The 26984-nt window shown below is 54.7% G+C and overlaps 1 protein-coding gene across 1 annotated transcript; it reads right to left on the bottom strand.

Moving 5' to 3' along the window:
- Nucleotides 1–3015: 3015 nt before the first annotated feature.
- Nucleotides 3016–23054, bottom strand: TNFRSF1B (TNF receptor superfamily member 1B). The gene is made up of 9 exons (XM_012473711.2): nt 22913–23054; nt 20749–20877; nt 20149–20298; nt 19603–19696; nt 19099–19334; nt 18133–18210; nt 17574–17608; nt 10454–10661; nt 3016–5494 (listed from the first exon to the last, which is right to left on the bottom strand). Exons 1-9 carry the CDS (start codon nt 23037–23039, stop codon nt 5214–5216), a joined length of 1338 nt encoding a protein of 445 aa, XP_012329134.2. The 5' UTR covers nt 23040–23054; the 3' UTR covers nt 3016–5213.
- Between the last annotated feature and the right edge of the window lie 3930 nt (nt 23055–26984).

Genomic DNA, 26984 nt, shown 5'->3' with positions numbered 1-26984 from the left:
ACCAGCTGAATGTAAGGGTAGGGTGAGGACAGAGGTTTGGGGATAAAGTAGAAGACATGAAATAGTTCATCTAGAAGAGCAGGGCAAGGCGTGGTGGCTCATGCCTATAATTCCAGCACTTTGGGAAGTCAAGGTGGCAGGATCGCTTGAGCCCAGGAGTTTTAGGCTGCAGTGAGCTGTGATCCAGCCTGGGTCACAGAGTGATACTCAGTCTCAAACAAAAACCTCAATTAATCCTTTTATTTAAAAGATAAAATAGGCCAGGTGAGGTGGCTCACGCCTATAATCCCAGAACTTTAGGAGGCTGAGGTGAATCCATCACCTAAGGTCAGGAGTTCGAAACCAGGCTGGCCAACATGGCAAAACCCCATCTCTACTAAAAATACAAAAATTAGCTGGGCATGGTGGCATGTGCCTATAATCCCTGCTACTCAGGAGGCTGAGGCAGGAGAATTGCTTGAACCCAGGAGGTGGAGGTTGCAGTGAGCCAAGATCGTGCCACTGCTCTCCAGCCTGGGCAACAGAGCCAAGACTCCATATAAAAAAGAATGAATTTAAAAGATAAATAGAAAGAGTGGGAGACTGAGTGAATGGAAGCTGGTAGGCTGGATAACCAGCGGTTGTCTTTGCCCCTGCAAAGACATTGATGTCTGAATTCCTGAAACCTTGCGAAATGTCGAGATGAGGAGAGTATCCTGGATTATCTGTGTGGTCCGCTATAATTACAGGTATCCCTATAATTGGGAGGTGGGGGGAGATCTGACTACCGAAGAGACTCCATTGCTATCTCTGAAGATGGACGAAGGGGCCACAAGCCAAGGAATGCAGGTGCAGCTGGAAGCTGAAGACAAGGAACCGGATTCTCCCCTAAAACCTCCAAACACAAATTCCCCATTTGAGCCTAGCAGGCCTGGCAATACCTTGATTTAATACTTCTGACTCCCAGAGCTGTAGAAGAATGAAATTGCATTGTTTTAAGTCACTGAGTTTGTATGGCTTGTTATAGCAGCAATAGGAACTAATATAGGGGACATGTTGTCACTGCTGGGAGGCACCAAGCACCCCCATAGAGTTTATTCTTTTTTTTCTGTCCTCCAGGCTGAGTGCAGTGGCAAGATCTCAGCTTACCGCAACCTCCACTTCCTGGGCTCAAGCAATCTTTCCACTTTAGCCTCCTGGGTAGCTGGGACTCCAGGTGTGCGCCACCACACCCAGCTTAGTTTTTGTATTTTTTGTAGAGATGAGGTTTCACCATGTTGCCCAGGCTGGTCTTGAACTCCTGAGCTCAAGCAATCCGCCCACCTCAGCCTCCCACCTCAGTGCTGGGATGACAGGCATGAGCCACCGTCCCCGCCCAAGTTTAACAATCATGAAATGGAAATGAGACCAGCCAGCATGGTGGAATGCCATCATCCTGCCCCATCCAGGTGCACAGGTGCAGGTGTGGCACAGAGAGCCGGGTTCAACCACAGAGAGAAAAACCAGGAGAAAGTGGTGGGGGTGCACACGAGGGAGAAAACGTAACCAACAGCTGCAGGTGCCAGTGAGGGAGAAAGACAGGAGGAAGTAGGGGTGGGGGAAAGTGGGATCCTTGAAATTGAGATTAGGTGCAGTTCTCAGTAATGCCAGGGTCTAAGGCACTGGTCTGGCTACATCCCGAAGGCCACATCTGCTGCTTCTTTTATGTCCTGTGCACAGCTGTTTTCACACTGCAACAGCATAGTTGAGTAGTTGTTGCAGAAACTATAAGGCCTGCCAAGTATCAAATATTTACTCTGGTCAGGGGCAGCGGCTCATGCCTGTAGTCCCAGCACTTTAGGAGGCCAGGGTGGGTGGATCACTTGAGTCCAGGAGTTTGAGACCAGCCTGGGCAACATAGGGAAACCCCAAAAAATTCAAAATTTAAAAAATAAAAATAAAAATGTAGCTGGGCATAGTGCTCCATGCCTGTAGTCCCAGCTACTCAGGAGGCTGAGACAGGAGGTCAGGGCTGCAGTGAGCCACGATTTCAGCTTGGTGACACAGTGAGACCTTGTCTCAAAAAAATAAAATAAATTTGCTCCCTGGCTGTTTCTGGAATAAGTATGGGGAGCCCTGGTCAAGGGTTGAGCGACTGAGACAGGGTGGAGAGGGGAGCTAGGAGCTGGGAGGCGGGGCGTTCCATCATCCACAGATCCTGCAATCACCAAGAACGAAAATGGTCCCACTGAGGGAGGCACAGGAGCTGGAGTGCGGATGGTGACCCAGGGGGTCAGTGGGACCAGTACACAGGCCAAGACTTTATTTATTTTGAGATGACCCTCTCTCTATCACCCAGGCTGGAGTGCAGTGACATGATCTCAGCTCACGCATCCTCTGCCTCTTGGGTTCAAGTGATTCTCGTGCCTCAGCCTCCTGAGTAGCTGGGATTCCAGGCGCATACCATCACATCTGGCTAATTTTTTGTATTTTTAGTAGAGTCGGGGTTTCACCATGTGGGCCTGGCTAAGGCCTTTAAGCTCAGAATTCCTTTTGCCTGATAGCTCCCCACAACCCTTGGTTCTGGAAAGCTGCTGCTCATTCCTCAGGAGGAGGTCAAGGTCATCTCCAGAACCCTGTTCTGACCCCCTGCCTGGGCCCAGGGATGTCCTCTGTGCCCCCAGAGCTCTGTACTGGTCTGAGCATCCCAGGGGCACCCACTTTCCCCAAGTGGGGTTCCCAGGAGGGCAGAGTCTGGCTACCTGGGCTGCTAGGGATCTGCAGATCTACAGAAACCCCACCCTGGTCCCGAAAGCAGGCCCAGGAGACCGAGGGGATGAGGGCGTGAGACCAGGGCACACTTGGAGCCCAGCTGTGTGGTCCTGAGTGGGAAGTTCTCTTATTGTTCACAGGCCTGAGGGGTGGCTTTAACTGGGGTCCCTCTGTGGTCCAGTCACAACATGGGCTGGCCAGACCCCAGGGACCCCATCTCCCCTTACACAGGGGTGGCAGAGAAACAGGACAAACCCAAGCCGAGACCCCAGGCAGAGCCAGGGGTTGACGTGTAAAACAAACAAGTTTATTGATAAGCGGGAATGCTGTCCAGCATACAGTGCAAACTCTCATTGTCTCATCAACACACGCAAGGGATTTGAGGCTCCAGAGTCTCCTCGCTGCCCAGCTCTGCCCGTGATGCCAAGGAAGCCCGAGGTTCTCCCGGGACTGTCCGCCAGGGGGCAGGTGCACTCCATCGCGTCCTTATGTGGGTCCAATGTGGGCAGAAACCTGGCCAGCCCCGGCAATCTGACCTTTTTTTAAGAGGCAGGGTCTCACTCTGTTGCCCAGGCTGGAGTGTCATGGCGTTATCATAGCTCACTGCAGCCTCAAACTCCCAGGCTCCAGTGATCCTCCCTTCAGCCTCCTGAGTAGCTGGGATTACAGTTGCGAGCCTCTGCAGCCAGTCAGTCTGACATCTTGATTCCAGCGTGGAAAACCCTTCTTGTCTCCGTGGTAATGGCTGGACTCTCCACCCTCCAATAGCTCAGCTGCCAAGCTCAAGTCCAGTGGAATTTATCAGCAATTCACCCTGCCCTGCTCTTCTAGATAGACTATTCCATGCCTTCTCCTTTATCCCCATGCACTTGAGACTGAGCCAGCCTTTCCAGGAGCCCCTCCACCTGCTTCCCCCCAGAATCTGGGTAAGGCTACACTTGTTCCCCCTCTGCAGAGCCCTGGGCGTGTGTTTGGGGAGGGGAGGGGAAAGGCTGACTCTAAAGGGGAGGAATCCTGGCTTCAGTGGCTTCAAGGTGGGCCATTCAATTTACCGACCTTGGCTACACACACTCACAACACACAACACAGACACAGACACAGACTGGCACTTGGGATTCACACTGGCCATGTACCAAAGTGGCGGGGCAGCCCCACTGGAGCCAGGGCATTGCAGGTGGGGAGTGGGGAAGAGGAGCCCACCCCTCTGGAGGCAGGAGGAGGGTCTGGGCTGAGGTAGGAGGAGAGAGACGGCTATGAGGACTCAGTCATCTCTAGTTTCTGAAGTTCCCTGAAATGAGACGGCATGGCCAGGAACACCACACCGGACAGCAAGGGAGGAGGGGCGGGGCTGTGGGCACACTGGACGGAAGGCGGAGGGTACAAACAGCAGGCGAGGGGCTGCATGCGGCTGGCAGAGTTTGGCTTTGTTCGTCGTTGGCTTGTTGGCCTGTACGGTACTTCCTTTTTTACAAAATTGGCAGATTTCCCGTTAGAAGTGCGTTATCTTGCCCAGGCATGGCACTCAATATGGGGGCCTGCCTGGGCCCTCTGGGCATCTGACTTTCAGACCATGGTACAAAAGGATAAGCTGGCATTTGGAGGTGGTGCTTCCTTTTGGAGGTGGCGGGGAACAGTCTTGCTCTGCTGCCCAGGCTGGAGTGCAGTGGCACAATCTCAGCTCCAGGGTTCAAGCAATTTTCCTGCCTCAGACTTCTGAGTAGCTGGGACTACAGGTGCCCACCACCACGCCCGGCTAATTTCTGTATTTTTAGTAGAGGCAGGGTTTCACCATCTTCCATGCTGGTCTCAAACTCCTAACCTCAGGTGATCCCCCGCCTCAGCCTCTCAAAGTGCTGGGATCACAGGTGTGAGCCACTGCGCCCGGCCTGAGGTAATGCTTTCCAAGCCTCCTGAGCTAACCTGAAGGACCCCGTTCCCTACAGGGCTGCCACCTCCTCCCTGCACAGAGCCCCGGGACCGTCCTGCAGTCTCAGCATCAGGCCAAAGCACTGTCCTCTTTTCACGGGTGATGCGGGCAGCATCCCTCCTCTCCAGAAAGCCCCTCTGCAGAGAAGGATGCTGGGGTTTTCTGGAAGCCAGAACTGGGTCAGAGCCCAGAGGGAGAAAGAAACAAATGAACAAACAACCCAAGGGCTCCGGAAGCCAAGCTCGTAGGTCCGGTTGGGCGGGGCGGCTCACGGAGAGGCAGGGACTTGCCCCAGGGTGCCCTGAATGTCCATGCCCAGCCAGTCTTCCGAGAGCGACACACCGTGGCAGCAGAGGCTTTCCAAAACTCGCTGCCTCTGCTCTCGGCCTGCAGGTCAGAGGGAGGCTGCAGCTGTGGAGGGTGCTAAAGGAACTTGGCCCCAGAAAGAGCCACGGAGTCCTAGTGGTGGGGGCCTGGAAGGACCAGGGTCCCTTCCCAGGGTCATCCTGCCAGGGCTTGGCCCACCTTGGCTACGACACAGCCCACACCAGCCTGGTTAACTGGGCTTCATCCCCGCATCAGGCACGCCGAGGGGCAGGGGCTTCTCTCCGGTGCTCTGCAGCAGGGTCTCTGGTGTCTCCAGCCGAGACCGAGAGGCGCACTCTTCCTCGGAGAAGGGGACCTTCTCGTCCTTCGGGGAGCTCGAGGGGCTGCCATCTGTGTACCCCGTTGTGGCGCTGGCCTGGGAGGAGCACTGTGAGCTGTGGTCAGAGCCGCTACAGACGTTCACGATGCAGGTGACATTGACCTGGGTCCCATGGCCACCAGGGGGAGAATCTGCTAAGCACAAGATGGGGCAGGGGTCAGTCCAGGGGTCCCAGAGACGGGGATGTCTCTGGGACCGCTGCCCAAGATGCAGATTCAGACATGCGGGAAAGAGCACTGGGCCAGGAGCCAAGAGACGGAGATTCTAGCCCAGCTCTGCTGAGTGACCTTGAGCAAGTCACTTCACCTGCGTGCACCTCATTTTTCCCTCTGCCGAATGAGAATAGCATCACCACCTACCCAGCACCAATCACCCCAGAGATGGGAGGAGCCAATTATATAAGACAGATGTCTACTTGGGAGGCCAAGGCAGTAGGATCGCTTGAGTCCAGGAGTTCAAGACCAGCCTGGGCAACATAGTGAGACCCTGTCTCTCTTTATTTATTTATTTATTTTCATCTTTTTGTCAGTGAATCTTTATTTTTTAAGACTGGGTCTCAAAAGAGTGCAGTGTCGCTCTCTAGATTCACTGTGACCTCTGCCTCCTGGCCTCAAGTGATCCTCCCACCGCAGCCTCCCGAGTAGTTGGGACTACAGACCACCACACCTTGCTAATATTTTGTAGACACAGGGTTTCGCCAGGTTGCCTGGGCTGGTCTTGAACACTTGACCTCAAGGAATCTGCCTGCCTCGGCCTCCCAAAGTGCTGAGATTACAGGTGTGAGCCACCATGCCTGGCCTCAAACTTAACTTTTTTTTAATTTTATATATATATATTTTTTAATAGAGACAGGGTTTCACCATCTTGGCCAGGCTGGTCTTGAACTCCTGACCTTGTGATCCACCCGCCTCGACCTCCCAAAGTGCTGAGATTACAGGTATGAGCCACCGTGCCCAGCCTCAAACTTAACTCTGGGTTGTACTCCCATCTCCCATCCAACCCGCTCCTCCTCGTCTCGGGGCTCATTGCTGCCATCCACCCAGCTGCTCGGGTCCAGAGCCTCAAACCCATCTCTCTCTCATACCCCACACCCATCAGTCATTCCTGCCTGTCTCCCTTCAAAAGATGACTTCTGGGCCAGGTGCAGTGGCTCACGCCTGTAATCTCAGCACTTTGGGAGGCCAAGGCGGGTGGATCACTTGAGGTCAGGAGTTTGAGACCAGCCTGGCCAACATGGTGAAACCCCATCTCTACTAAAAACATAAAAATAAAAAGGTAGCCGAGCATGGTGGCAGGTAACTATAATTCCAGCTACTCGGGAGGCTGAGGCAGGAGAATCGCTTGAAGCTGGGGTGTGGAGGTTGTGGTGAACCGAGATAGTGCAACTTCACTCCAGCCTGAGTGACAGAGCCAGACTCTATCTCAAAAAAACAAAAAAGAACAAAAACAAAACCAAGATGACTTCCGCAAGGGTCACCCTGCCTCACTGCTGCATGGTGCAGGGAGCTATGGAAGCCTCCAGCCACTCCCACCTGGACAGGTGTGAACAGCCTCCACCTGTCCTGGCTTCGGCCCCACCCTCTGAAGTCTGTTCCCCATCAGCAGCCAGAGCTGGCCCTGGAACTTGGCAGATCACTTCCTTGGTGGCTCAAAAACCCACAGTCCTTGCCACAGCCTGCTGATGTGGAGTATGCCTTCTTCCGCCCCCTCTCCTGCTGCTCCAAGACCTTGATGGGGTTCTTCCAGCCACACTCGCCCCCCTACAGCCCCTTGAGCCCTTCAGGTCCCCTGGGCCTTTGCACAGACTGCTCCCCCAGCCTAGAGAGCTCTTCTCTAATGATCAGGCCTTAGCTCAAAGGCCACTTCCTCCACGAAGCCCCCCCAGCCTCCCTCTCTAGAGACATGTACTTCCTATCCTATCTACCACTCTCTGGGTCCCTCCCCATTTCTGCTGGGGGCCCTACCAGACTCTCAGCCCCCAAGGGTAGGGACTTTTTTTTCTTTTCTTTTTAAATAGAGACAGGGGTCTTGCTATGTTGCCCAGGCTAGTCTCAAACTCCTGGGCTCAAGTGATCCTCCCGCCTTGGCCTCCTGAAGTGCTGGGATTACAAGCATGAGTCACCTTTCCTGGCCAGACCAGGGACTTTCTGACCATTTCCTGCTGTGCTTCTACAGGTATGTTTTGTTCTTGGTGATGTTTTTAAGTGAATTGATTGCCAACATTTAAAATTCAGGCATACATTAAAAAATCTGGATTTATGGCTTCCCTTGGGAGGCAGGTGCAGGAGATCCAGCCAAGGAGAGTCCAAGGTTTGCCTCACCCTCCCATCCAGCCCCCGTGGGCAGCTGAGTTTTCTAACTGGCTGGGGAGACACTGGAGGGTGGATTTGCCGAGATGAATGGAGATGAATGTGAGGGCCCTGGCACACAGTAGCCCCCTCAGAAAATGAGAGTTGCTGCTGCTGCAGGGACCTGCTGGGTGCCCTCACCGCAGCCTGCTTCCCCCTAACTCCAACTACCTGGGAGCTGGGGAGGCAGACGGAGCTGGAGAACTGCGGTGCTCAAAACAGCCCCAGGAGGTGGTGGAGAGGAGGGCTGAAATCACAGGCCCGGAAGGAAATTTCCACCCTGAGCCTCCACAGCACCCAAATGTCACCTAAAGTCACCATGGCCTTTGCACATCGAGCATGAGACATTGCGGGGGTGGATGGGGGACCACAAAGGGGCACAGCCCTGGGCTCTGCAGGTTCCCACAGTGAAGGCAGGTGTGAGGGCTGGGAGGGAGAGAAGGAGAGGGCGGAGGCCAGGGAGGCAGGTTGGGGGACTTGGGAGAAGGAGCACAGAGCAGAAGAGGCAGAGGGAACAGGTGAGAGCACACGTTGTCAGGGCTGTACCCGGGGCCAAGGAGGAAGCCACACCAGGTGTAGCTAAGGAATCAGAAAGATGGGCCGGGCACAGGTGGCTCACGCCTGTAATCCCAGCACTTTGGAAAGCCAAGGCAGGCGGATCACCTGAGGTCAGGATTTAGAGACCAGTCTGGCCAACATGGTGAAACTCCGTCTCTACTAAAAATAGAAAAATTAGCCGGGCATGGTGGCGCATGCCTATAATCCCAGCTACTTGAGAGGCTGCAATGGGAGGATCACTTGAACCCAAGAGGTGGAGGCTGCAGTGAGCAGAGAAGTAAGCCAAGACTGAACCACTGCACTCCAGCCTGGGTGACGAGCGAGACTCCATCTCAAAAAAAAAAAAAAAAAATCTGGCCAGGCGAGGTAGCTCATGTCTGTAATCCCAGCACTTTGGGAGGCCGAGGCAGATGGATCAGCAGGTCAGGAGATCAAATCCTTCCTGGCCAACGTGGTGAAACCCTGTCCCTCTTAAAAATACAAAAATTAGCTGGGCGTGGTGGTGCATGCCTGTTATCCCAGCTATTTGGGAGGCTAAGGCATCAGAATCACTTGAACCCAGGAGGTGGAGGTTGCAGTGAGCCGAGATCACACCACTGCACTCCAGCCTGGTGACAGAGCGAGACTCCATCTCAAAAAAAAAAAAAAAAAAAATCAGATGAATCCAAGAACTGGGCAAAGACTAAAAGTTTATATTTGGAGTGAATTCATTCATTCATTCATTCATTCATTCAACAATGTTTAGGGCCCCTGCTCTTTTCCAGGCACTGGCCCAGGGCCTCTCACAGGGAGTTCTCAGCCTGGAGTGAGGGGCACTGATGAGACATCCCACCAAGGAGGCTGGGGCTATGATGGGGCACACCGAAATGGGCACATCAGCTCCTGTGGGCAGTTGGGGACAGGTAGGAATGGGTGTTGCAGGCAGGGGCATCATGAGTGCAGGCAAGAGGCAGGGGTGCGGTGAGCTAGAGGAGGGCTGTGGGGTGGGGGCTGCAGCCATCAGTCCCCACCTGGTGGCGGCCCAGAGGGAGCCTGGCCCTAGTCTGGTACCCAGCTGAGCACAATGTCACTCATCTCTCACTAGCCCTGCAAGGAGGCGACACAGCTCACCTCTAGGGGAGGAAACGGAGGCTTGGCAGGGTTAAGCATCCTGCCCAAATTCTTATGGCACCAGCGTGGCTGGGCAGGGAGCTGAGAATGACCCAAGTTCATGGTCATTCCCTGAATTCTCACTACCTGGCGCTGCCAGGTAAGAGGGAGAGAGGCACAGCCCAGTAGACCCCGTACTGGGGACCCCTCCAGTGTGGGCCCTAGATATGACAACCAGGAGTGACATCTGTCATAGACCAGGTCCAAGGCAAAATGCAGCCTGCAGGAAGTGGACACGGTCCCCACAATCCCAGTGCCTCAGACTCAAAGGGACTCAGCAGCAAGCTGCAGTGAGTGGAACCCTGCGGCCATCATTGCTTCATTCATTTTCCAACCCCAGGGCTCCGGAGCCCCACAGCCTAGGGGTGAGTCTGGCTCTGCTGTTTATTAGCAGTGTGCCCTTGAAGAAGCTGTTTTACCTCTCTGGGCCTCAGTTTCCTCATCTGTGAAATGGGGATAACAACAATATCTCTTAGCATTGACACGCAGGTCAATGTTATGCATGTAAAGCGTCCAGTGTAATGCCTGCTGTACCGTAGCCTTCAGTAAGCAGAAGCGATTGTTAAGATTAATTATTAGTAGCTGGGCCATGTTGGGCCTGCAGATGCAGGGATGAATGAGCTGATCCAGGCTCACCAGGTGTCCCACAGCCTGGCGAGGGAGAAGGGGAGGAGACAGTCTCTGTACACACAGTCTGACAGTTCGTCAAAGGGAGGCCAGGGTGTGGTGAGCCCGGAGGAGCAGCCAGTCCAGCTGGGGGTGGTGGCGGGGAGGGGGTTTCAGGAAAACTCCTCTCCCAGATACTGGGGATGGACAAGCTGGGATTATATCACAGAAGGGAGGATGTTCTGATGATCGGCCCAGCCTGGGCAATGGCGGGAGGGAACTTGGGGTCAGCAGACTGAAGACAGTTCCCTGTGGCTCAGGCCTCGTCCCACCCTGCGGGGAGGCTCAGGAGGAGATGGCTAAGACAGAAACTAGCTGAGAAAGACCAAGGAGGCTTGGAATGAAGCCAGGTGTGCTCCCATCTCTTACCTGAGCTCCCGGTGCTGGCCCGGGCCTCCCCGGCTCCGCTGGCCTTCCCCACGCCTTCTGCCTGTGGCTGGTTCTGGGTAGGCGCCCTCCTGTCCGAAGCGCTGGCTGAGCTCTCCAGGGAGCTGCTGCTGGAGCTCGGCGCTGTGGTCAGCAGGTGCTGCTGCTCAGGGCCCTGGGCACCCCGGGCCTTATCAGAAGGCAGGTGAGGCTGAATGGGTGGGGAGTAGCAGGGGAGAGTGGTCAGCCCACCAGCCAGTTCCTTCTTCCCCTCCTCCTTCCCACTGCCATCTACACCTCTTGCCCCAGCACTTCAGAGTTTACATGACACTTCCGCCCACCCGTGCACATTCTTTCCACACACGGCGCTTTTTGGGAAGTGTGATTCTCCGTGGTTTCTGTGTTTCTGTTATTAGCACCTAGCTGCTCTACTGGAGTGAGTGCCCTATGAGGGCAGAGACCACCTGGCCCTGTTCACCAAATCGTCTTAGAGGTGGGGCAGGATTTTCATCCTCATTTTGCCTAAGAGAATAGAAGGAAAGCAACTTTCCTTCACCCCATCTGCAGAGGGAGCCAAGGCCCAGCCTAGCAACCAAGAGCGTGGACTCTAAACCCAGACCACACAAGTGCGAATCATGACTCTACCACTCACTTGCTGTGTGACCTTGGACAAGTTACTTAACCCGTCTGTGCCTCTTTTTTTTTTTCATAAAAATTTTGATTCCTAACTCCTCCCAAATCTTTTTTTTTTTTAATCTATAAAGGGAGAATAACAACCTACCTCATAGGGTTGTTGTGAAGATTAGATGGCTGAATATTTGTAAAGTGCTTAAAACAATGCCTATTACATAGTAAACTCCATACAAGAGTTTGTTAAATCAGAAGTTTGTTAATGACTGCCCAGGAGCCCAATCCAGCCTGCCACTAAGAACAGTTTCACTTTTTTTTTTTTTTTGAGACAGGGTCTCACCCTGTTGTTCAGGCAGGAATGCAGTGGCACCATCATAGCTGACTACAGCCCTCAATTTTCCAGGCTCAAGTGATCCTCCTGCCTCACCCTCCTGAGTAGCTGAGACCACAGGCACGTGCCACTGCTCCTGGCTAATTTTTTGTTGTTGATTGTTTGTAGAGACAGGGCTGTGCTATGTTGCCCAGGCTGGTCTTGAACTCCTGGGCTCAAGCCTTCCTCCCACCTCGGCCTCCCAAAGTGCTGGGATCACAGGCGTGCACCACCACACCCCACTGGTTTTCACATTTTAAATGGTTGAAAAAAAGGTTTAAGAATAATCTGTGGCTGGGCGCAGTGACTCACGCCTGTGATCCCAGCACTTTGGGAGACCGAGGCGGACGGATCACGAGGCCAGGAGTTCGAGACCAGCCTGGCCAACGTGGCGAAACCCCATTTCTACTAAAAGTACAAAAATCAGCCAGGTGTGGTGGTACGCGCCTTGTAGTCCCAGCTACTTGGGAGGCTGAGGAAAGAGAACTGCTTGAAGCCAGGAGGCGGAGTTGGCAGTGAGCCAAGATTGTACCACTGTACTCCAGCCTGGGTGACAGAGAGAGACTGTCTAAAAGTAATAATAATAATAAATTGTGACACATAGAAAGTTTGGGTGTCCAGCAGCACGGTTAGATCGGGACGCGCCAGTCTGACTTGGGCATGTGCTGTCTGTGCTGTGGCTGCTTTCCTGCTACAGAGGCGGGTTTGAGTCATTGGCACTGAGACCAGACAGGCTACAAACCCTAAAATTTCTCCCATTTGGCCCAAACAGAGTGAGAGTGCAGACCCTTCTGCTCAGTCGCTCCGGGGCAGGGAGCTCTCGCATTTGAGACCCTCTGCTACACTGCCTCAGCCCCCTGTTCCAGAGTCGCCCACAGGCTGCTCCTAGACTTCCCCCAATGTCTTCTTCCCACAGAATAATAACATTAGCTGACATTTGAGCGCCACCCAATGCCATGCACTGTACGTAAGTCCCTCCAGGCACTATCTATATGGATTCTTCCAACAGCCCAGTGTTATCACTGCTTTGTGGAAACTGAGGCACAGAGAGGTTGAGTTACTTGCCCAAGGTCACGGTGAGGACATACTATGGCTGGGCTAAATCCCACAGTGCCCTTCCTGGGTGTCTGGGCTTTCAGGTCTGGGGGCTCAAAGCAAGGTCCCCATTTCCAGATGCCCATGCTGGAGAGAGGCTGGAAACTCCTCTCCCGGGCTGTTGTCTGTTCCCAGTGATGGGCCAGGCGCTCGTGCCCTTGCCTGGGAGTTCTGGGAGACTGCCAATCCCGGCAAAAAAGGAGATGTCACGGGCCACGCTCTCAATGGCTTTCCCGGCCCCTGGCCTGCCCAGGATGGAAACAAGGGTCCCAGTCAGAAGGAGGGTAGAGACGAGTGAAGGGCTGATGAGACAGAGGGAGGCAAGGGGGAGTGGCATTTGCTGCAGGGGTGGAGAGAGCAGCGCAGGCACCGCAGTCCCCCAGGAAACGCTGGGGCCTCCTGCCTTCCGCCAGAGGGAGCTACCATTCCGGATGTGGTCTGAGAATAGATGTGAGTGCCAGGTCCCCTCTGTTCAATCACTGCAGCCCCAGCTCCCATGGCTTCGCCGACTGCATGCTCAGTTCCTGGAGGCCAGCCCGCAACCTCTTACTCGGGACTGGAGGGATCCTGTGCAGGCCGTCCCCATGAGGCCACAGAGGCCTGGAGACAGTGAGTGCTACGCTCAGCATTACACAGCTGGTCCGTGGCAGGAGCAGGACCAACGCAGCCCAGCTTCTCCAGGATCCCTGCACCCTCCCTAGGCTGGATTCCCAGTTTTGGAGACATGGAGTACATTTCAAGTTCATGCTGAACCTCCACCCAGGTGGTCTGACCCTAGCCGCTGCCCACGACCACCCCCCAGCCCTGCTCTGAGCCTGGAAGGGGAGGAGGAGCATCCAAGCGTCACTCCTCACAACCCCACAGAAGGGGTTTTTCTGGCCTGTGCACCAGCAGAACAAAACTCCCCAAAGGTCACAGCCACCTCCCTCCTCCCAAGTGCAGAAGCTACCCACGCCCTGTTCCTTGGGCTGGGACCCCAAGAGGGCCAAGTACTGAGGAGCCTCATTCAAAACACAGGATCTCAGCCAGCCAGCCAGCCAGCACCCTCAGTGCCCAGCCGCTCCCGGCCCAGCCCCGCTGGGCAGAAGCAGAGACCCAGCAGAGCCATCGGCCAGGTCCTCCAGGTTCCTGTCTGTGTGTTCACAAGGCGCACACACCCGTGTCTACAGGCGTGAAGGTGTGTGAAGCATGCATACACATGTCTATGTCAGGGGGCATGTGTGCCTATCTGTGAGTGGCGTAGTATCTGTGCCGGAGTGGCAAGGAGGGGCACTCCCAGGTTTGTGTCCCAGGCCACTCTCATTAGCTGTGCCACACTGGGAAAGTTACTCACTTCTCTGGGCCCATGATTCCTGGGCCATATGAGGCGGGGAGCAAGAATCATACTGCCTGCACGTGGCAGCGTGGCTGTGAGAATAAAGAATGTGCCGGGCGTGGTGGCTCACACCTGTAATCCCAGCATTTTGGGAGGCCAAGGCGGGCCGATCATGAATTCAAGAGATCGAGATCACCCTGGCCAACATGGTGAAACCCTGCCTCTACTAAAAATACGAAAATTAGCTGGGCGTGGTGGTGCATGCCTATAGTCCCAGCTACTTGGGAGGCTGAGGCAGGAGAATCGCTTGAACCCAGCAGGCGGAGGTGAGCTGAGATCTCACCACTGCACTCCAGCCTGGTGACAGAGCAAGACTCTGTCTAAAATAAAAAGAGAGAGAATAAGGAACACTGGGTACAATGCCTGGCATCCGTTCAACCCCTAATACATGTTGGCGCCTGTTATCAGACATGGTCCGTGCATGAGTGTGTCCGTGGGGGTGACTGTGGGTAAGCTCACCCACTGGTGTTTTCTAAACAAAGAGACGCCACTGTCTCCCATGCCCTAGGCGTTTTTTCTGTGGCAGGAGGAGCAGGTGGTGGTGAGTCCACACTCTGAGCCCAGCAGCCCATCTCCAGAGGACGCTCCACTGGCCTCTTAGCAGGATAGCTGCTGGTTGAGGAGTAGCGTGGGACACGGGCATAAACCTGATTCAAACCTGGGCTATGCCACTCACCCAATGATCTAACCCTACGGGAGAATCGGAACCTCCCTGAGTCTCAGTTTCCTCCTCTGTAAAATGGGGGTGATGATGCTCCCTGCCCCTCAGGGATGCGTGGGAACTCAATGACAAAGAGCCTGGCAGGGCTCAGCCAGGGCTATGCTGTGACGAGCCCAGGTCTGTGCACATCTCTTCCCAACTCCATATTCAGGAAGGTCTTGGGAGTTTGAAATTGGCCACAGTGGGAGTGTTTATACCACAGAAATCGGCAAACACCACAACTCAGGGTTTGGGGTTTTTTCCCCGCTAGACAGCTGTCATCAGCACACCACTGGGGTACTTAACAAATACTAGACTCACTCACATTCAGTGAACGCTAAAGGAACAGTGAAAGGAAAAGCGGCTGGATGCAGTGACTCACGCCTATCATCCCAGCACTTTGGGAGACCGAGGCGGGCAGATCACTTGAGGCCAGGAGTTTGAGATCAGCCTGGCCAACATGGCAAAACCCTGTCTCTACTAAAAGTAGAAAAATTAACCAGGCATGGTGGCGCACGCCCGTAGTCCCAGCTACTCAGGATGAGGCGGGGTGACCACTTGAACTTGGGAGGCGGAGGCTGCAGTGAGCCAAGATTGCGCCACTGCACTACAGCCTGGGTGACAACAGAGCTGTCTCAAAAAAAAAAAAAAAAAGGGAAAGGGGAAGTAGAGGCCACTGGGCCACACCCAGGACATCCTCAGTGCACAGAGGATTGGGAAATGCTTGGTGGGAAAAGGGAAGGAGGCAGCTGGCCTGCTGTGGTAGAGCTTGGGGCAGACACCTGCTCTATGCGCGCCACCAGGCAGCAACCGTCAGTGTCACTGAATTGAAGCTGGAGAAAGGGAGCAGTGAAATTCACTCGCCAGGGGAATGAGAAAGTTTGCTCCCCACTGAAATACTACAGGGCAGGGCAGAGAGCCCTGGGATGGGAGTCCAGAGACACATTGCCATGTGACCTAGAGCAGCTCACTTTCCCTCTCTGCATCTCTTTTCTTGTCAGCAAAATCAGGGGATGAAATTAGCCTATCTGATTTCAAACACCTTGTGTAAATTTCAGGCATTGGGCCCCCAGGGCTGAGCTGTTCCCTCGAGCAGTGGTTCTCATCTGGGGGTGATTTTGTCTCCCAGGGGACACTTGACGATGTTTGGAGAATTTGTGGCCGTCACCACTGGAGTGGGAATGCGACTCGCATCTAAAGTGAATAAAGGCCAAGGATGCCGCAGAACAGCCAGGGACAGGCCCCACAACTAAGTAAGATTTTTTGTTTGTTTGTTTATTTATTTATTTGAGACAGAGTCTTGCTCTATCGTCCAGGCTGGAATGCAGTGGCATGATCTCAGCAACCTCCACCTCCCAAGTTCAAGTGATTCTCCTGCCTCAGCCTCCCAAGTAGCTGGGACTACAGGCACCCACCACCATGCCTGGCTAATTTTTGTGTTTTTAGTAGAGATGGGGTTTTACCATGATGGCTAGACTGGTCTTGAACTCCTGACCTCAAGTGATCTGTCCACCTCAGCCTCCCGAAGTGCTGGGATTATAGGCGTGAGCCACTGTGCCTGGCCCAAGATCTTTTTAAAAAATATTTAATTCAATTTTGTTTAGGGATAGGGTCTCACTATGTTTCCCAGCCTGGTCTTGAACTCCTAGATTCAAACAATCCTCCTACTTTGGCTTTCCTTAAGTAAGATCTTGTCTTGACTATCCATGAGGTTGAGAAACTTTTTCTCTACCTGACCCTGAGGTAGAGAAAACTCACTGGACTCTGTTTGCTCATCTGTCAAATTGGGTAAAAAAACCCGACCTGCCTATCAGGTGCAAGGCGCTGACAAACCCGTGTTCTGGCTCACCTCAAACCCACTTCCAACCCCTCTCCCTTGTCCTCCTCCTCCATGGAGGCTGGAAAAGCAAAGCACCCCCTTCCCCAGCTTCCCCTGCAGCTAGGGGTGGTCATGTGACACAGTCTGGCCAGTGAGATGAAAGAAGTCTACCCAGGGCTTCTGGGAAGGGGTCTGATTTACTGATAAGGTCACCATAGCTGGCCTGGCCACCTTCCCCTTTTTCCCACCTCACACCTTACAGTCACATATGAAGTGATGATCACCATCTTATGACATGAGGCCACACACAAGAGAACAAAAGTCAACACACTAAAGATGACAGAGCCTGGGGTCCTGCTAGCCCCATGCAATGGGACAATGGAAGCCATCCCAGCAGACACCAGCCCCTTGACTTCTTACAATGAAAGAGAAATAAAGCCCTTTTGTCTAAAGTCACCTGTAGGTTTGGGGTTACTTGCGGCCAAATGCCTTCCTAATGAAGAATGAATGAAATACGAGGATATGACACTGTTGGTCTGTCTCTAATAAAAAGCCTTCACAGACCCTAAAAACAGATCAAAGGTGAGCTGCTTTGGGAGGACCCAGGGCCCAGCCACACAACCTCTACCTCAAACCTGAGAGAGGACCATGTCCCTCATGCCCAAGGGCCCTCTGTGGGACACCGGGCCACCCCAGAATTCAGTTTGAAAACCACTGCTCTCTGAGAAAGTGCTCCGTAAACATTGGAGGCAATGAGAAGCATCATTGTCAGCTGACCGAATGGCACCGCCCTGCAAGCCGGATCGAGCAGGCACAACCCCCATTTCACGGTAAGGAAGTAGCCATAGAGCAATTTCACAACCGCCCAAGGTTACACTGTGGGTCCACCACCACGTGCCTGCCATGAACGCCACGGAGGCCTCTGCTCTCTGCCGGGGCATTTCACACTCACAGTCTCTGTTAGCCCACGGAGGGCTGCCTGACTCCCCAGTCTTAACGCCGGCTCCCAGGGCTCTGCCCACCTCCTGACACTGGACTGACCAATGACAGAATTCACTGCTTCCTCCGTGACAGCCCAGCCCGCCAGGAAGGAGACCCAGGGAAGAGGAGGGAGAGGGCAGTGGAGACACTCACCACCTTGGCTTCTCTCTGCAGGCAGGAGGGCTTCCCTATAAAGAGGAGAAGGGGACAAGTAAGGGAGAGTGACTTCCTCGGGCACGTCTGTCCTGAGTAGGAGGGCAGAGCGGGCCCAATAGAACCAGCAGAGAGGCCCGGCCCTGCGGGGAGCAATTGCCTACCAGACAAGGTCCACAGATATCCCCACCCAACTCTACCTGCCACCATCCCAACCACTCTCCAACCCCCACCTGTGCCATCCACACTTCCACTGAGGATGCACATCCTTCCCTGCGCAGACTCCACCCATCGAGATCTTACCCAGCTCAGAGGCCCCAGGCTTCCTGGAGAGGAATCCTGAACTCCTACTCTTTGAAAAACCCTGATCACCTGTTGCCTTTAGTAATTACGTTAGCAGAGGTGCCTTCCACCCCAGGCCCTAAGCTCCTACAGAGCAAGGACTCCCATGTCCACCTCTGCCTGACCCCTAAGGCTGTGCCCGGTACTGGGCTCACAGGAGGCACCCCACCAAAGCTTCCTGAGCAAGTGGATGAAGGAAGGAAGGATGGACTCTTACTTTTCACCTGGGTCATGATGACACAGTTCACCACTCCTATTACTAGTAGACCCAAGGCTGTCACACCCACGATCAGTCCTAGAAAGAAATGAGACGCTCAGACAGCTACAAAAAACAAACTCAAACGTACCAGGGGCCAGGCAGGAAAGTCAGGAGTCCCCAAGGTGGTTCGGGTCATTGCAAGTGAGGGGCAAGTCTAGGCCAGAGGTTCTCAAATCCAATTCCAGAGCAATCATGTCTGTGGGCCTCATTCAGCCTCAGCGCCACCAGTTTGAGACCCTTGACCTGATGCAGTTCTAACCCCAGAAAGGAAGCCCCAGCGGTGACCTGGCCCAGCCCACTGTCTCCTCCGCCTAAGGGGCTCTTCAGAAACAGCAGCAAATTCAGGTGAATGGCTGACCCCATCTCTCCCCAATCCAAGGATTTTTTTTTTTTTTTCCTTTTTAGAGATAGAGCCTCACTGGTCACCCAGGCTGGAGTGCAGTGGCATAATCACAGCTGAATGCAGCCTCAAATTCCTGGGCTCATGTGATCCTCCCACCTCAGCCTCCTGAGTAGCTGGGACAACAGGCACCAACCCACCCAAATAACTTTTTAATTTTTTTATAGAAATGGAGTCTCGCTATGTTACCCAGGCTGATCTCAAACTCTTGGCTTCAAGCAACCCTCCTGCCTCCTCGGCCAGCCAAAGCACTGGGATCACAGGCGTGAGCCACTGCATCCAGCCCACCCACTTAGGGATTTTGAATGATAGCACCAGGTGTTGGGGAGAAAGCAGTCTCACTGCCACCTGTATCCCAGGACAGGGCACCGGGTCCAGCTCACAGTGGGCTCAGTAAAACTAAGGGAAAGAGGAGAAAGCAAAGAAAGAAAGAAAAAAGAAAAGGAAGGAAGGAAGGAAGGAAAAGAAAGATGAGCAGACAGAAAAAAAGAAGGAGTAAATGAATGAGCCTTCTCGTGACTTACCAACTGGAAAAGAGATGTCACCAGTGCTCCCTTTAGCTGGAGGGCTGGGGCCCATCGGGAGCAGGAAGGAGGTGCTTGGAGCTGTGCTGGGCCCTGGAGTTGGCTTCGTGTGCGGGGATCGTGTGGACACTGGCTGCGGTGAGTGTGCTGGGCCTGGGGCCGTGCTCTGGGTGAGGGACTCCGACAGGCAGACTGCATCCATGCTTGCATTCCCAGGGATGGCCACCAGGTTGCATCTGGGGGAGGAGGCGGCTTGGTCAGGAGGCAGCAGAGGACAGAGTGGCTCGGGGTGGCTGGGCTCATTCACAGGACCCAGCGGGCAGGATGAGAGACTGACGATGTGTACCTTCTCGGAGACACCCCCTCCTCTCCCTCCCCCACTTCCCCATGCACCCACCTAGTCCTGCCTTCCAGGGCAAGGTCCTGGCTCTGTGTCCGGGACCCACAGTCACCCAGTGACAGCCCCTCCCTGCTCCTCCAGAACCAAAGGACTCAGCTACTCACCTCTGGTGGGGCCTGCAAATATCTGTGGATGAAGTCGTGTTGGAGAACGTCCCTGGGGCGCAGGGCTTGCACACCACGTCTGATTTTTCAGTTCCTTCGGGGAACAATTGGAACTTGTCAAACACTCTGTGGGACAGCTGGGCCTTGGCATTAGAGCCCTAGGAGAGGTCTAAGGGGCCCAAGGACCTCTGTCTGCACCTCTACCCCTTACACACACACACACACACACGCCTGTACACACATGCACGCGACTGGTGTGTAGAGTTGTGAGTTCATCTTCCTGCAGCATCACCTAACTTTCTAGTAGCTTAGGGCTTGGTCTCATCCATCTCTGGGTCCCCTGGGTCCAGTACACAAGAAGTGCTAATCAGAAATGCTGGCAGGAAGAACAAACGGTGGACAGACAGATGGGTAGCCAGAACCCGGCCATCACTGACAGTGTTCCCAGCTGGACTAATGAATGGGCGGATGGCCGTGACACGGCAGGGATGTCTACAAAGGATAGGCCCCAGGGCATCCCCAAGGACCGTGAGCCCCACCCCCTACCTGGTTTGGCCACGCCGAAGCCCGGGCCGCACTTGCGCAGCGGCGAGCACAGCCGGCACCCCTCCTGCTTGCCCAGCGCGCAGTACCAGCCGGGCATGCAGGCGCAGATGCGGTTCTGTTGCTGAGTGCAGGCTTGAGTTTCCACCTGGTCTAGAGGAGCAAGAGGGCGGCCCACGGTCACGCCTGACTCTGCCACATCCACACTGCCCTCCCAGCCAGCCCAGCACCCCCAGACAGCACTGATCTCCAGGAGGCTGGCGGACCGCCTCAGCATGGGGCACACATACCACCACCCAGAGTCCCAGAGAAGAACCCGCAGCCCTGCTCCTCGCAGCACGAGCATGAGCACCGCTCTCCCACGTACCACCTCCTCAACCCTCACGTGGGCACGGTTCTCCCACTGCCTACCCCGTTGGGCTGCGAAGAGGCTTTGGGAGACAGAAGAGGAAAATGCCAGAGGTAGGGGTAAACAGCTGCTCCTGTGCCACTTCCAACAACCAGCCTGGGCTAACTCCAGACAGCTGGAAGCCAGAGGCTGGAGCTGGAAGAGGGGATGCTGGAGGCAGGGGTGTGAGGGCCCCTCTCTCTCAACCTACTCACCAGAGCTACAGGGAGAGCCGCAGCTCAAGCACTCGGGAAGCCAGTTCCAGAGCTCGGTGTATGTGCTGTTCTCACAGAAGTCACACACAGTGTCTGAAGTCCTGGTACAGAAGACTTTTGCATGTTGGCCTGTGGAAACAAGGGCCGGAGGTCTCAGCGGCGTGGGCTCCTGCCGGGACTCCGGGCTCATTCACTGTCCCCACAAAGTCCAGAGTTCTGAAGCCCAGCTGGGGAGGCTATTCTGTGGAGTTCCAGTTCCTCGGAATCATCCCCCATCTAGTATTATACCAGCTATCATGCCATTTCTGAACCCTTTCTGCTCAAAAACACATTCCTCTCTGCTCTTTCAGTGCTTGAACCTCCGCCACCGGAGGCCTATGATCAGTCAATCACACTTTATTAAGAACTAGGTTGCCAGTTTCTTCCTTCCTGATAGATGGTTAACATTCTCTACCTAGGAGCATGAATGACAGCTGGAACAGGTAGTAAGAATGCAGTCCCCTGTATCCTATCAAGGACAAGGACATGGGCCTGCAGAGAAGGCATGCCAGGGATGGGGACACATCGAGGGAAACCTTTAAAAAAAGTTGACTCAGTAACTTCTTTTTTCTTTCTTTAGACAGAATCTCACTCTGTGGCCCAAGCTAGAGTGCAGTGCACGATCTCAGCTCACTGCAACCTCCACCTCTCAGGTTCAAGCGATTCTCCTGCCTCAGCCTCCCGAGTAGCTGGGATTACAGGCACCTGCCACCTCACCCAGCTAATTTTTGTATTTTTAGTAGAGATGGGGTTTTACCATGTTGGCCAGGCTGGTCTCAAACTCCTGGACTCAAGTGATCCGCCCTCCTCAGCCTCTCTAGTAACTTCTTAATAAAGAGACCCTTCCAGTTAATAGAAGAAAGAAGAGTCACTTTCCCTGTGGTGTCTTAAGATGGCTGTGGATGGTGACAGGTGCTCATATGCCCACCTACATCTCAAGGTAATGGCTCAAAACCTCCCACTGGCTCCCAGAGAGAATAAAATCTAAACTCCTCCCCATGGTCCCTGCTCACTTCCTCCTCCTCCTCACCTGCCGTACTAGGCTTCCCTCATCCTGGGCCACACACGCTGGCCCTGCTATTCCTCAAGCTCACCAAACAGCCTCCGACTTCGAGGCCTTTGCACGTGCTGTTGCTTCCTCCTGGCACACTGTTCCCTGTACGTGTGTATGACCTGCCTCCTCACCTCCTGCAGGGCTCTGCCCAAATGTCCCCTCCTCAGAGAGACCTTCCCAGACCACCCTGTGTAAAACAAGATGTCCCGCTCTGTCTCCCCCACCTTACCTGACCCTGTCTTTCTACAGCACGTTCAGACAGATGGGACCATACATCTCCTAATGTATCTGTCTGCGTCCCCACGAGGGCAAGGGTTTCGTCTGCCCTGTGCTCTGTGTATTCCCAGGACTTAGAACACACAGCAGGTGCCGTATAAACATGACATGAATGAATACAGAAACAAATAAATGGATGGAGGGCACCGGGAGTCAGGTTACCTGGCCTGACTGTGGCTGGGCCTCAGGTCTACCATCTGTGAAATGGATAGGCATTCACAGAGTCAGTCAAATATGCACCAAGTGCCTACATGGCATTGGGCCACCTGCTGTGGATTCAGCAGAAAACAAGCCACAATCCCTGCCCTGGAGGGAACACGCAGTGGGGGCAACAGGAAGAGGGACTGGACTATAATCACACAGCAAGGAAAGAGCTGCCATGGGAACATCGGGGGCCAGGGAGAGCTCAAAGGAGGCAGCACTTGTCTTTCAAGCTGAGTGCTGTGCTGCCTCCTCCGGGAAGCCCTCCCTGACTCCCCCAGGACTAATTTGGGCTCCTCCTCCTCCTCCTCCTCCTCCTCCTCCTCCTCCTCCTCCAACTGGGCAGTGTGGGGCAGGTAGGCTTCCTGGAAGCGGGGACATCTTCAGTTGAGATCTAAAGTACAGAGTTAATCAGTGAAAGGGAGTTGGAAAGTGTGCCAGGCAGAGTTCACAGGCCTAGAAGCAACAAGGAGCATGGGCCAATGCATAGAACTCGGAGTTCAGTACGAATCAAGGGGCACACCCCTGCGCCCCAGTTCCTGTACACACGCGCTCCTCCAGGGCACGGCCCGAGCCCCCAGCAGCTGCTCTCACCTGCTGGACACTGGCTGCAGCACCTCTGAGCTGTCTGGTGATAGTATTCGTTGATCTGGCACATGCTCCCGGGCTTTGGGGTATAGGGTGTAAAAGTCACCTGGAAGGAAGAGGGGAAGACTGCCATCAGCAGGGCCACCCCTGAGTTCCGCCATGCCTGATGCCCAGGTCCCCGCCCTGCAAATGTTTGACCCTCCCCCTGCCAGGCTGTACTGATGACGGATGGGGAGGTTTCTCCCTCTGGAGGAGGGTACAGGAAGGAGAGTTTGTGGCTTCTTTTACCTCCCCTGCATCCCCGCCTCAGTGCAGCATACTTATGTCTGCAGGTGGAGGCACTGAGTCTGCTGGTCAGAGGGCAGGGCTGCCTTCAGATCTTCTCCAGTGCCAGGTGACCCCTAACACTACATGGGGCAGATGTCCAGAAGACAGTGGTCACAGAGAACCGGAGTCCTGAGCACAAAGCCGCCCTCCGCCAAGGATGCCAGAAACATCCCTTTGTCTTTCAAGCTGAGTGCTGCCTCCTCCGGGAAGCTCTCCCTACTTCCCCCAGGCTAATTCAAGCTCCTCCTCCTCCTCCTCTGAGCTCTCTTTAAATGTGGGAATATGACCCCTCTACCGGTCATCTCATTGTTCTGGAATGGTTACTTGCTTGGCCTTCCACCCACTGTGGGTATGTGTGCACACGCACCCGTGGGATGCAGACAGCAGAGGTGGCAGCCTCGTCATCTTCTAGACCCTCAACCTCTCACATGGGACCCACTGCAGAGCTGGTACTCATCAAATCAATGTTGGTTGATGACCGTGACAATCATTGCCAGGCACTGTTCTAAGTGCTTCAGCTGCTCGAGTTGGTGGGTGCTGTTGCACCCCTCTGAGACTCCTTCTGCCAGCAGGGCACCGCTCCCCCAGCTGCTGCGGGTGTTGGCTGATAATGAATCCTCCACAGTCTCAAGGTGGGACCCACCCTGGTACAATTCATGGTCCAGAGCCACCCCCGTGGTATCAGGCTGAAGCTGGTGACAACGCCCCTGCCAGACCCCCTCCCCTGCCCCGTCCTGCCTGCCTTCCTGGGAGCCTTCCCTAGTAAATCACTTTCACAATGATCCCTGCCTCGGGCTCTGCTTCTAAAAGACCCTACCTGAGACAGGTGTGTGGTCTCAGCAAGAGTTCCCAACCACCCAATGAAGATGGAGATGGTTTCCCTATTGCAGCCATTTACAGAACAGGAAACTGAGGCCTGAGAGGGCAGGTCACCTGGCCAAGGTCCCAGAGCCAGGGACAGAGAACGGTTTGGATCTGGGTCCTGCCTGACTTCACAACTCACAATCTCAACTACTGTGCTGGATGCCTCCGTGAAGAGATGAACAATGGGATGAACGAAAAGAGAACGGGGCGCGGTGGCTCACGCCTGGAATCCCAGCACTTTGGGAGACTGAAGCAGGCAGATCATTTAAGGTCAGGAGTTCAAGACCAGCCTGGCCAACATGGCAAAACCCTGCCTCTACTAAAAATACAAAATTATCCGGGCGGGATGGTGATTGCCTGTAATCGCAAATAATCTGGAGGCTGAGGCAGGAGAATCCCTTGAACCTGGGAGGAGGAGTTACAGTGAGCTGAGATCTCACTACTACACTCCAGCCTAGTTGACAGAGTGAAATTCTGTCTCAAAAAAAAAAAAAAAAAGAGGGAGAAAAGAGAAAAGCAAACCTGCCCAGAGAAGCTGCAGGCCTGGACAGAGGGGCAGACACAGAGCCCTCCTCCCTGGGTCTCTGAGTGACGCTCCGGGAGTGCAGGGTGGCAGCAATGTCCACTGTGCCTTCCCAGGACCCCTGGCAGCAAGCCCCTGAGTCCTGCCCTCTCTCCTGAAAGATTGGGGTTGGCAGTCCAGGCTTTCGGGGACAAGCATTAATTAGCCACCTCTACCAGGCTGAGAGCAAGCCCAGATCGGAGACATTGACGTGTAAGCAAACATGGGTGTGCACACATCTGCACAAGCAAAGAGGGTGTACACACACCCCAAGTCCTTTAGGGTCCCCCCACAGATGCATCACCTGGAAATAACCAAAGGGCAGTTCTAGGAGGTCAGAGCCAGGGCCAGGACACTCCCCACCGTATTGCCAGCTGCAAGCACGTGGCCAGTACAAGACTGAGATCAGGCCGGCGCAGTGACTCATGCCTGTAATCCTACCACTTTGAGAGGCCTAGGAGGGTGGATCGCAAGGTCAAGAGATCGAGATCATCCTGGCCAACACGGTGAAACCCTGTCTCTACTAAAATTCCAAAAATTAGCTGGGTGTGGTGGTGCGTCTGTATTCCCAGCTACTCAGGAGGCTGAAGCAGGAGAATCACTTGAACCCGGGAGGCAGAGGTTGCAGTGAGCTGAGATCACACCACTGCACTCCAGCCTGGGTGACAGAGGGAGACTCCGTCTCAAAACAAAAGGAGAAAAGATTGAGATCCATAACCTTTAGTGAACAAGTGATGATTAGGATAGAGGGAGTCAGAAAGAACTGGTTTCAAATCCTCACTCTACCACTTAGTGGCTGTGTGGCCTTAGGCAAGTGCCTTAACCTCTCTGGACTCCAGTACCTAACATACAGGAGGAGAAAAGATACTGAAAATATTTAACAAACCAGACCTGTCACCCTGGACAGCTGAGCTGTCAACAAGCCAGTCCGAGCAGACACCAGCCACGACACCCAGCACCTCTGGACCAGTGCAGACCTGGCCAAATTTCCACCAGGCAAGGCGGCAGGTGGGCTAAGCGTGCCTCCTCCTCCCGTTCCTCACAGCACTGCCTGGGAGTCAGGACTGGCCGGGGTCTGGGGCTGCTGAGCCCTTGGCTGCTCCTACAGTGAGTGACAAGCAGGCTGGGAAACCCAGCTGTCTCCCCCTCTGCCTGGCAGGCAGCACCAGCCTGTCCTGGCTGCATGCGCCTGCAGCTGGAAGTCCTCAGCGGGAATGACCCACAGGAGCTGGGGCTTCCGGCCGCAGAGCAATCTGCCGCTCTTCTGGCTCCCAGGCCTTTGCCCCAGCTGACTTCTGCCCCTGAAACGGCCTGACGCTTCCTGTGACAAATTCCACGTGTACCTTAGGAACCCTGCTCAGGCAGCAGCCTCCCTCCTGAAGGCTCCCAGCCCGCACCCCACCCTGAATGAGTCACCCGGCCCAGAGCCCCCACCTTCCTCCCTCATGGCTCTCGGCTGACAGCACTGCCATGGGGTTGCCCACCTGGGCCCCCCGCTAGATGGGAAGCCTCCCTGAGGCTGCAGGCTGGGGCTTACCCTTGGCCGTTCCCCACAGCCTCGCAGGGCGTCAGCGCTCAGCAGCTGCTAGTCTCAACTGTGGGCTGAGTTACAATGTCCTTTCCTGGAGGGATCTAACTCCAGCACCAGGGCCACAAAGCTCAAACACAGACACACCTTCCACCCTGACCTGCCCCGGAGGCCCACCCAGGCCCACCCCATACCCATCAGCTCCGGTGAGGTCTGGGCACGGGCAGTGGGAAGCATGCTGCATAACAGGGTCTGAAGAAGTCACTTTAACGCCCGTCTGGAGTCTCAGTTCGCCTGGGCACGGGGCTCCCATGACCACTCGGCCCCAGTACTCCTCCCCTCACCCCCTGTTTGCTGCTGGAGTAGACTCCCAGGCACCCTAAAAAAAAGGAGAAGCCTTCTCAGAGCTTCCCACAGTGTGGGGGGGCTCACTGCCTGTGTCCAAAGCACCCGGGGGCGCCCGACATGAATGCCAACCCCCACCCCCTAACAAGTGCAGAATCTCAGGGGTGGGCCCAAAGCTGTACCGGTGAAAAATGAAAAAGGAAAAGGAAATCGCGCTGATTCTCATGCCCCTTTGCGGAACACACTCTGAGGATCTCGGCTCCTGGATTGAGCAAGGTGAGGGGGGGGAGGGGTGGGGGTGGCGGAGGGGCTCATGGCCGAGACCCGGCATCAGAAGGCTGCAGGAGCCCCTAACCCAGAGTAGCGGCAGCTTCCGAAGCTCCCTCTGCACAAGTCATTCCATTGAACACTAATGGCAGAGGGGCTGCCTGGCCCTCGGCAAAACCCCAAAC

Source organism: Aotus nancymaae, unplaced genomic scaffold (genome assembly GCF_030222135.1).
Source record: "Aotus nancymaae isolate 86718 unplaced genomic scaffold, 86718_ANA_hifiasm-v0.15.2.pri h1tg000053l, whole genome shotgun sequence".
Taxonomy (NCBI): Eukaryota; Metazoa; Chordata; class Mammalia; order Primates; family Aotidae; genus Aotus; species Aotus nancymaae.
The sequence above is the reverse complement of the archived record's forward strand: the minus strand, read 5'-3'. Positions and strand labels throughout refer to the sequence as shown.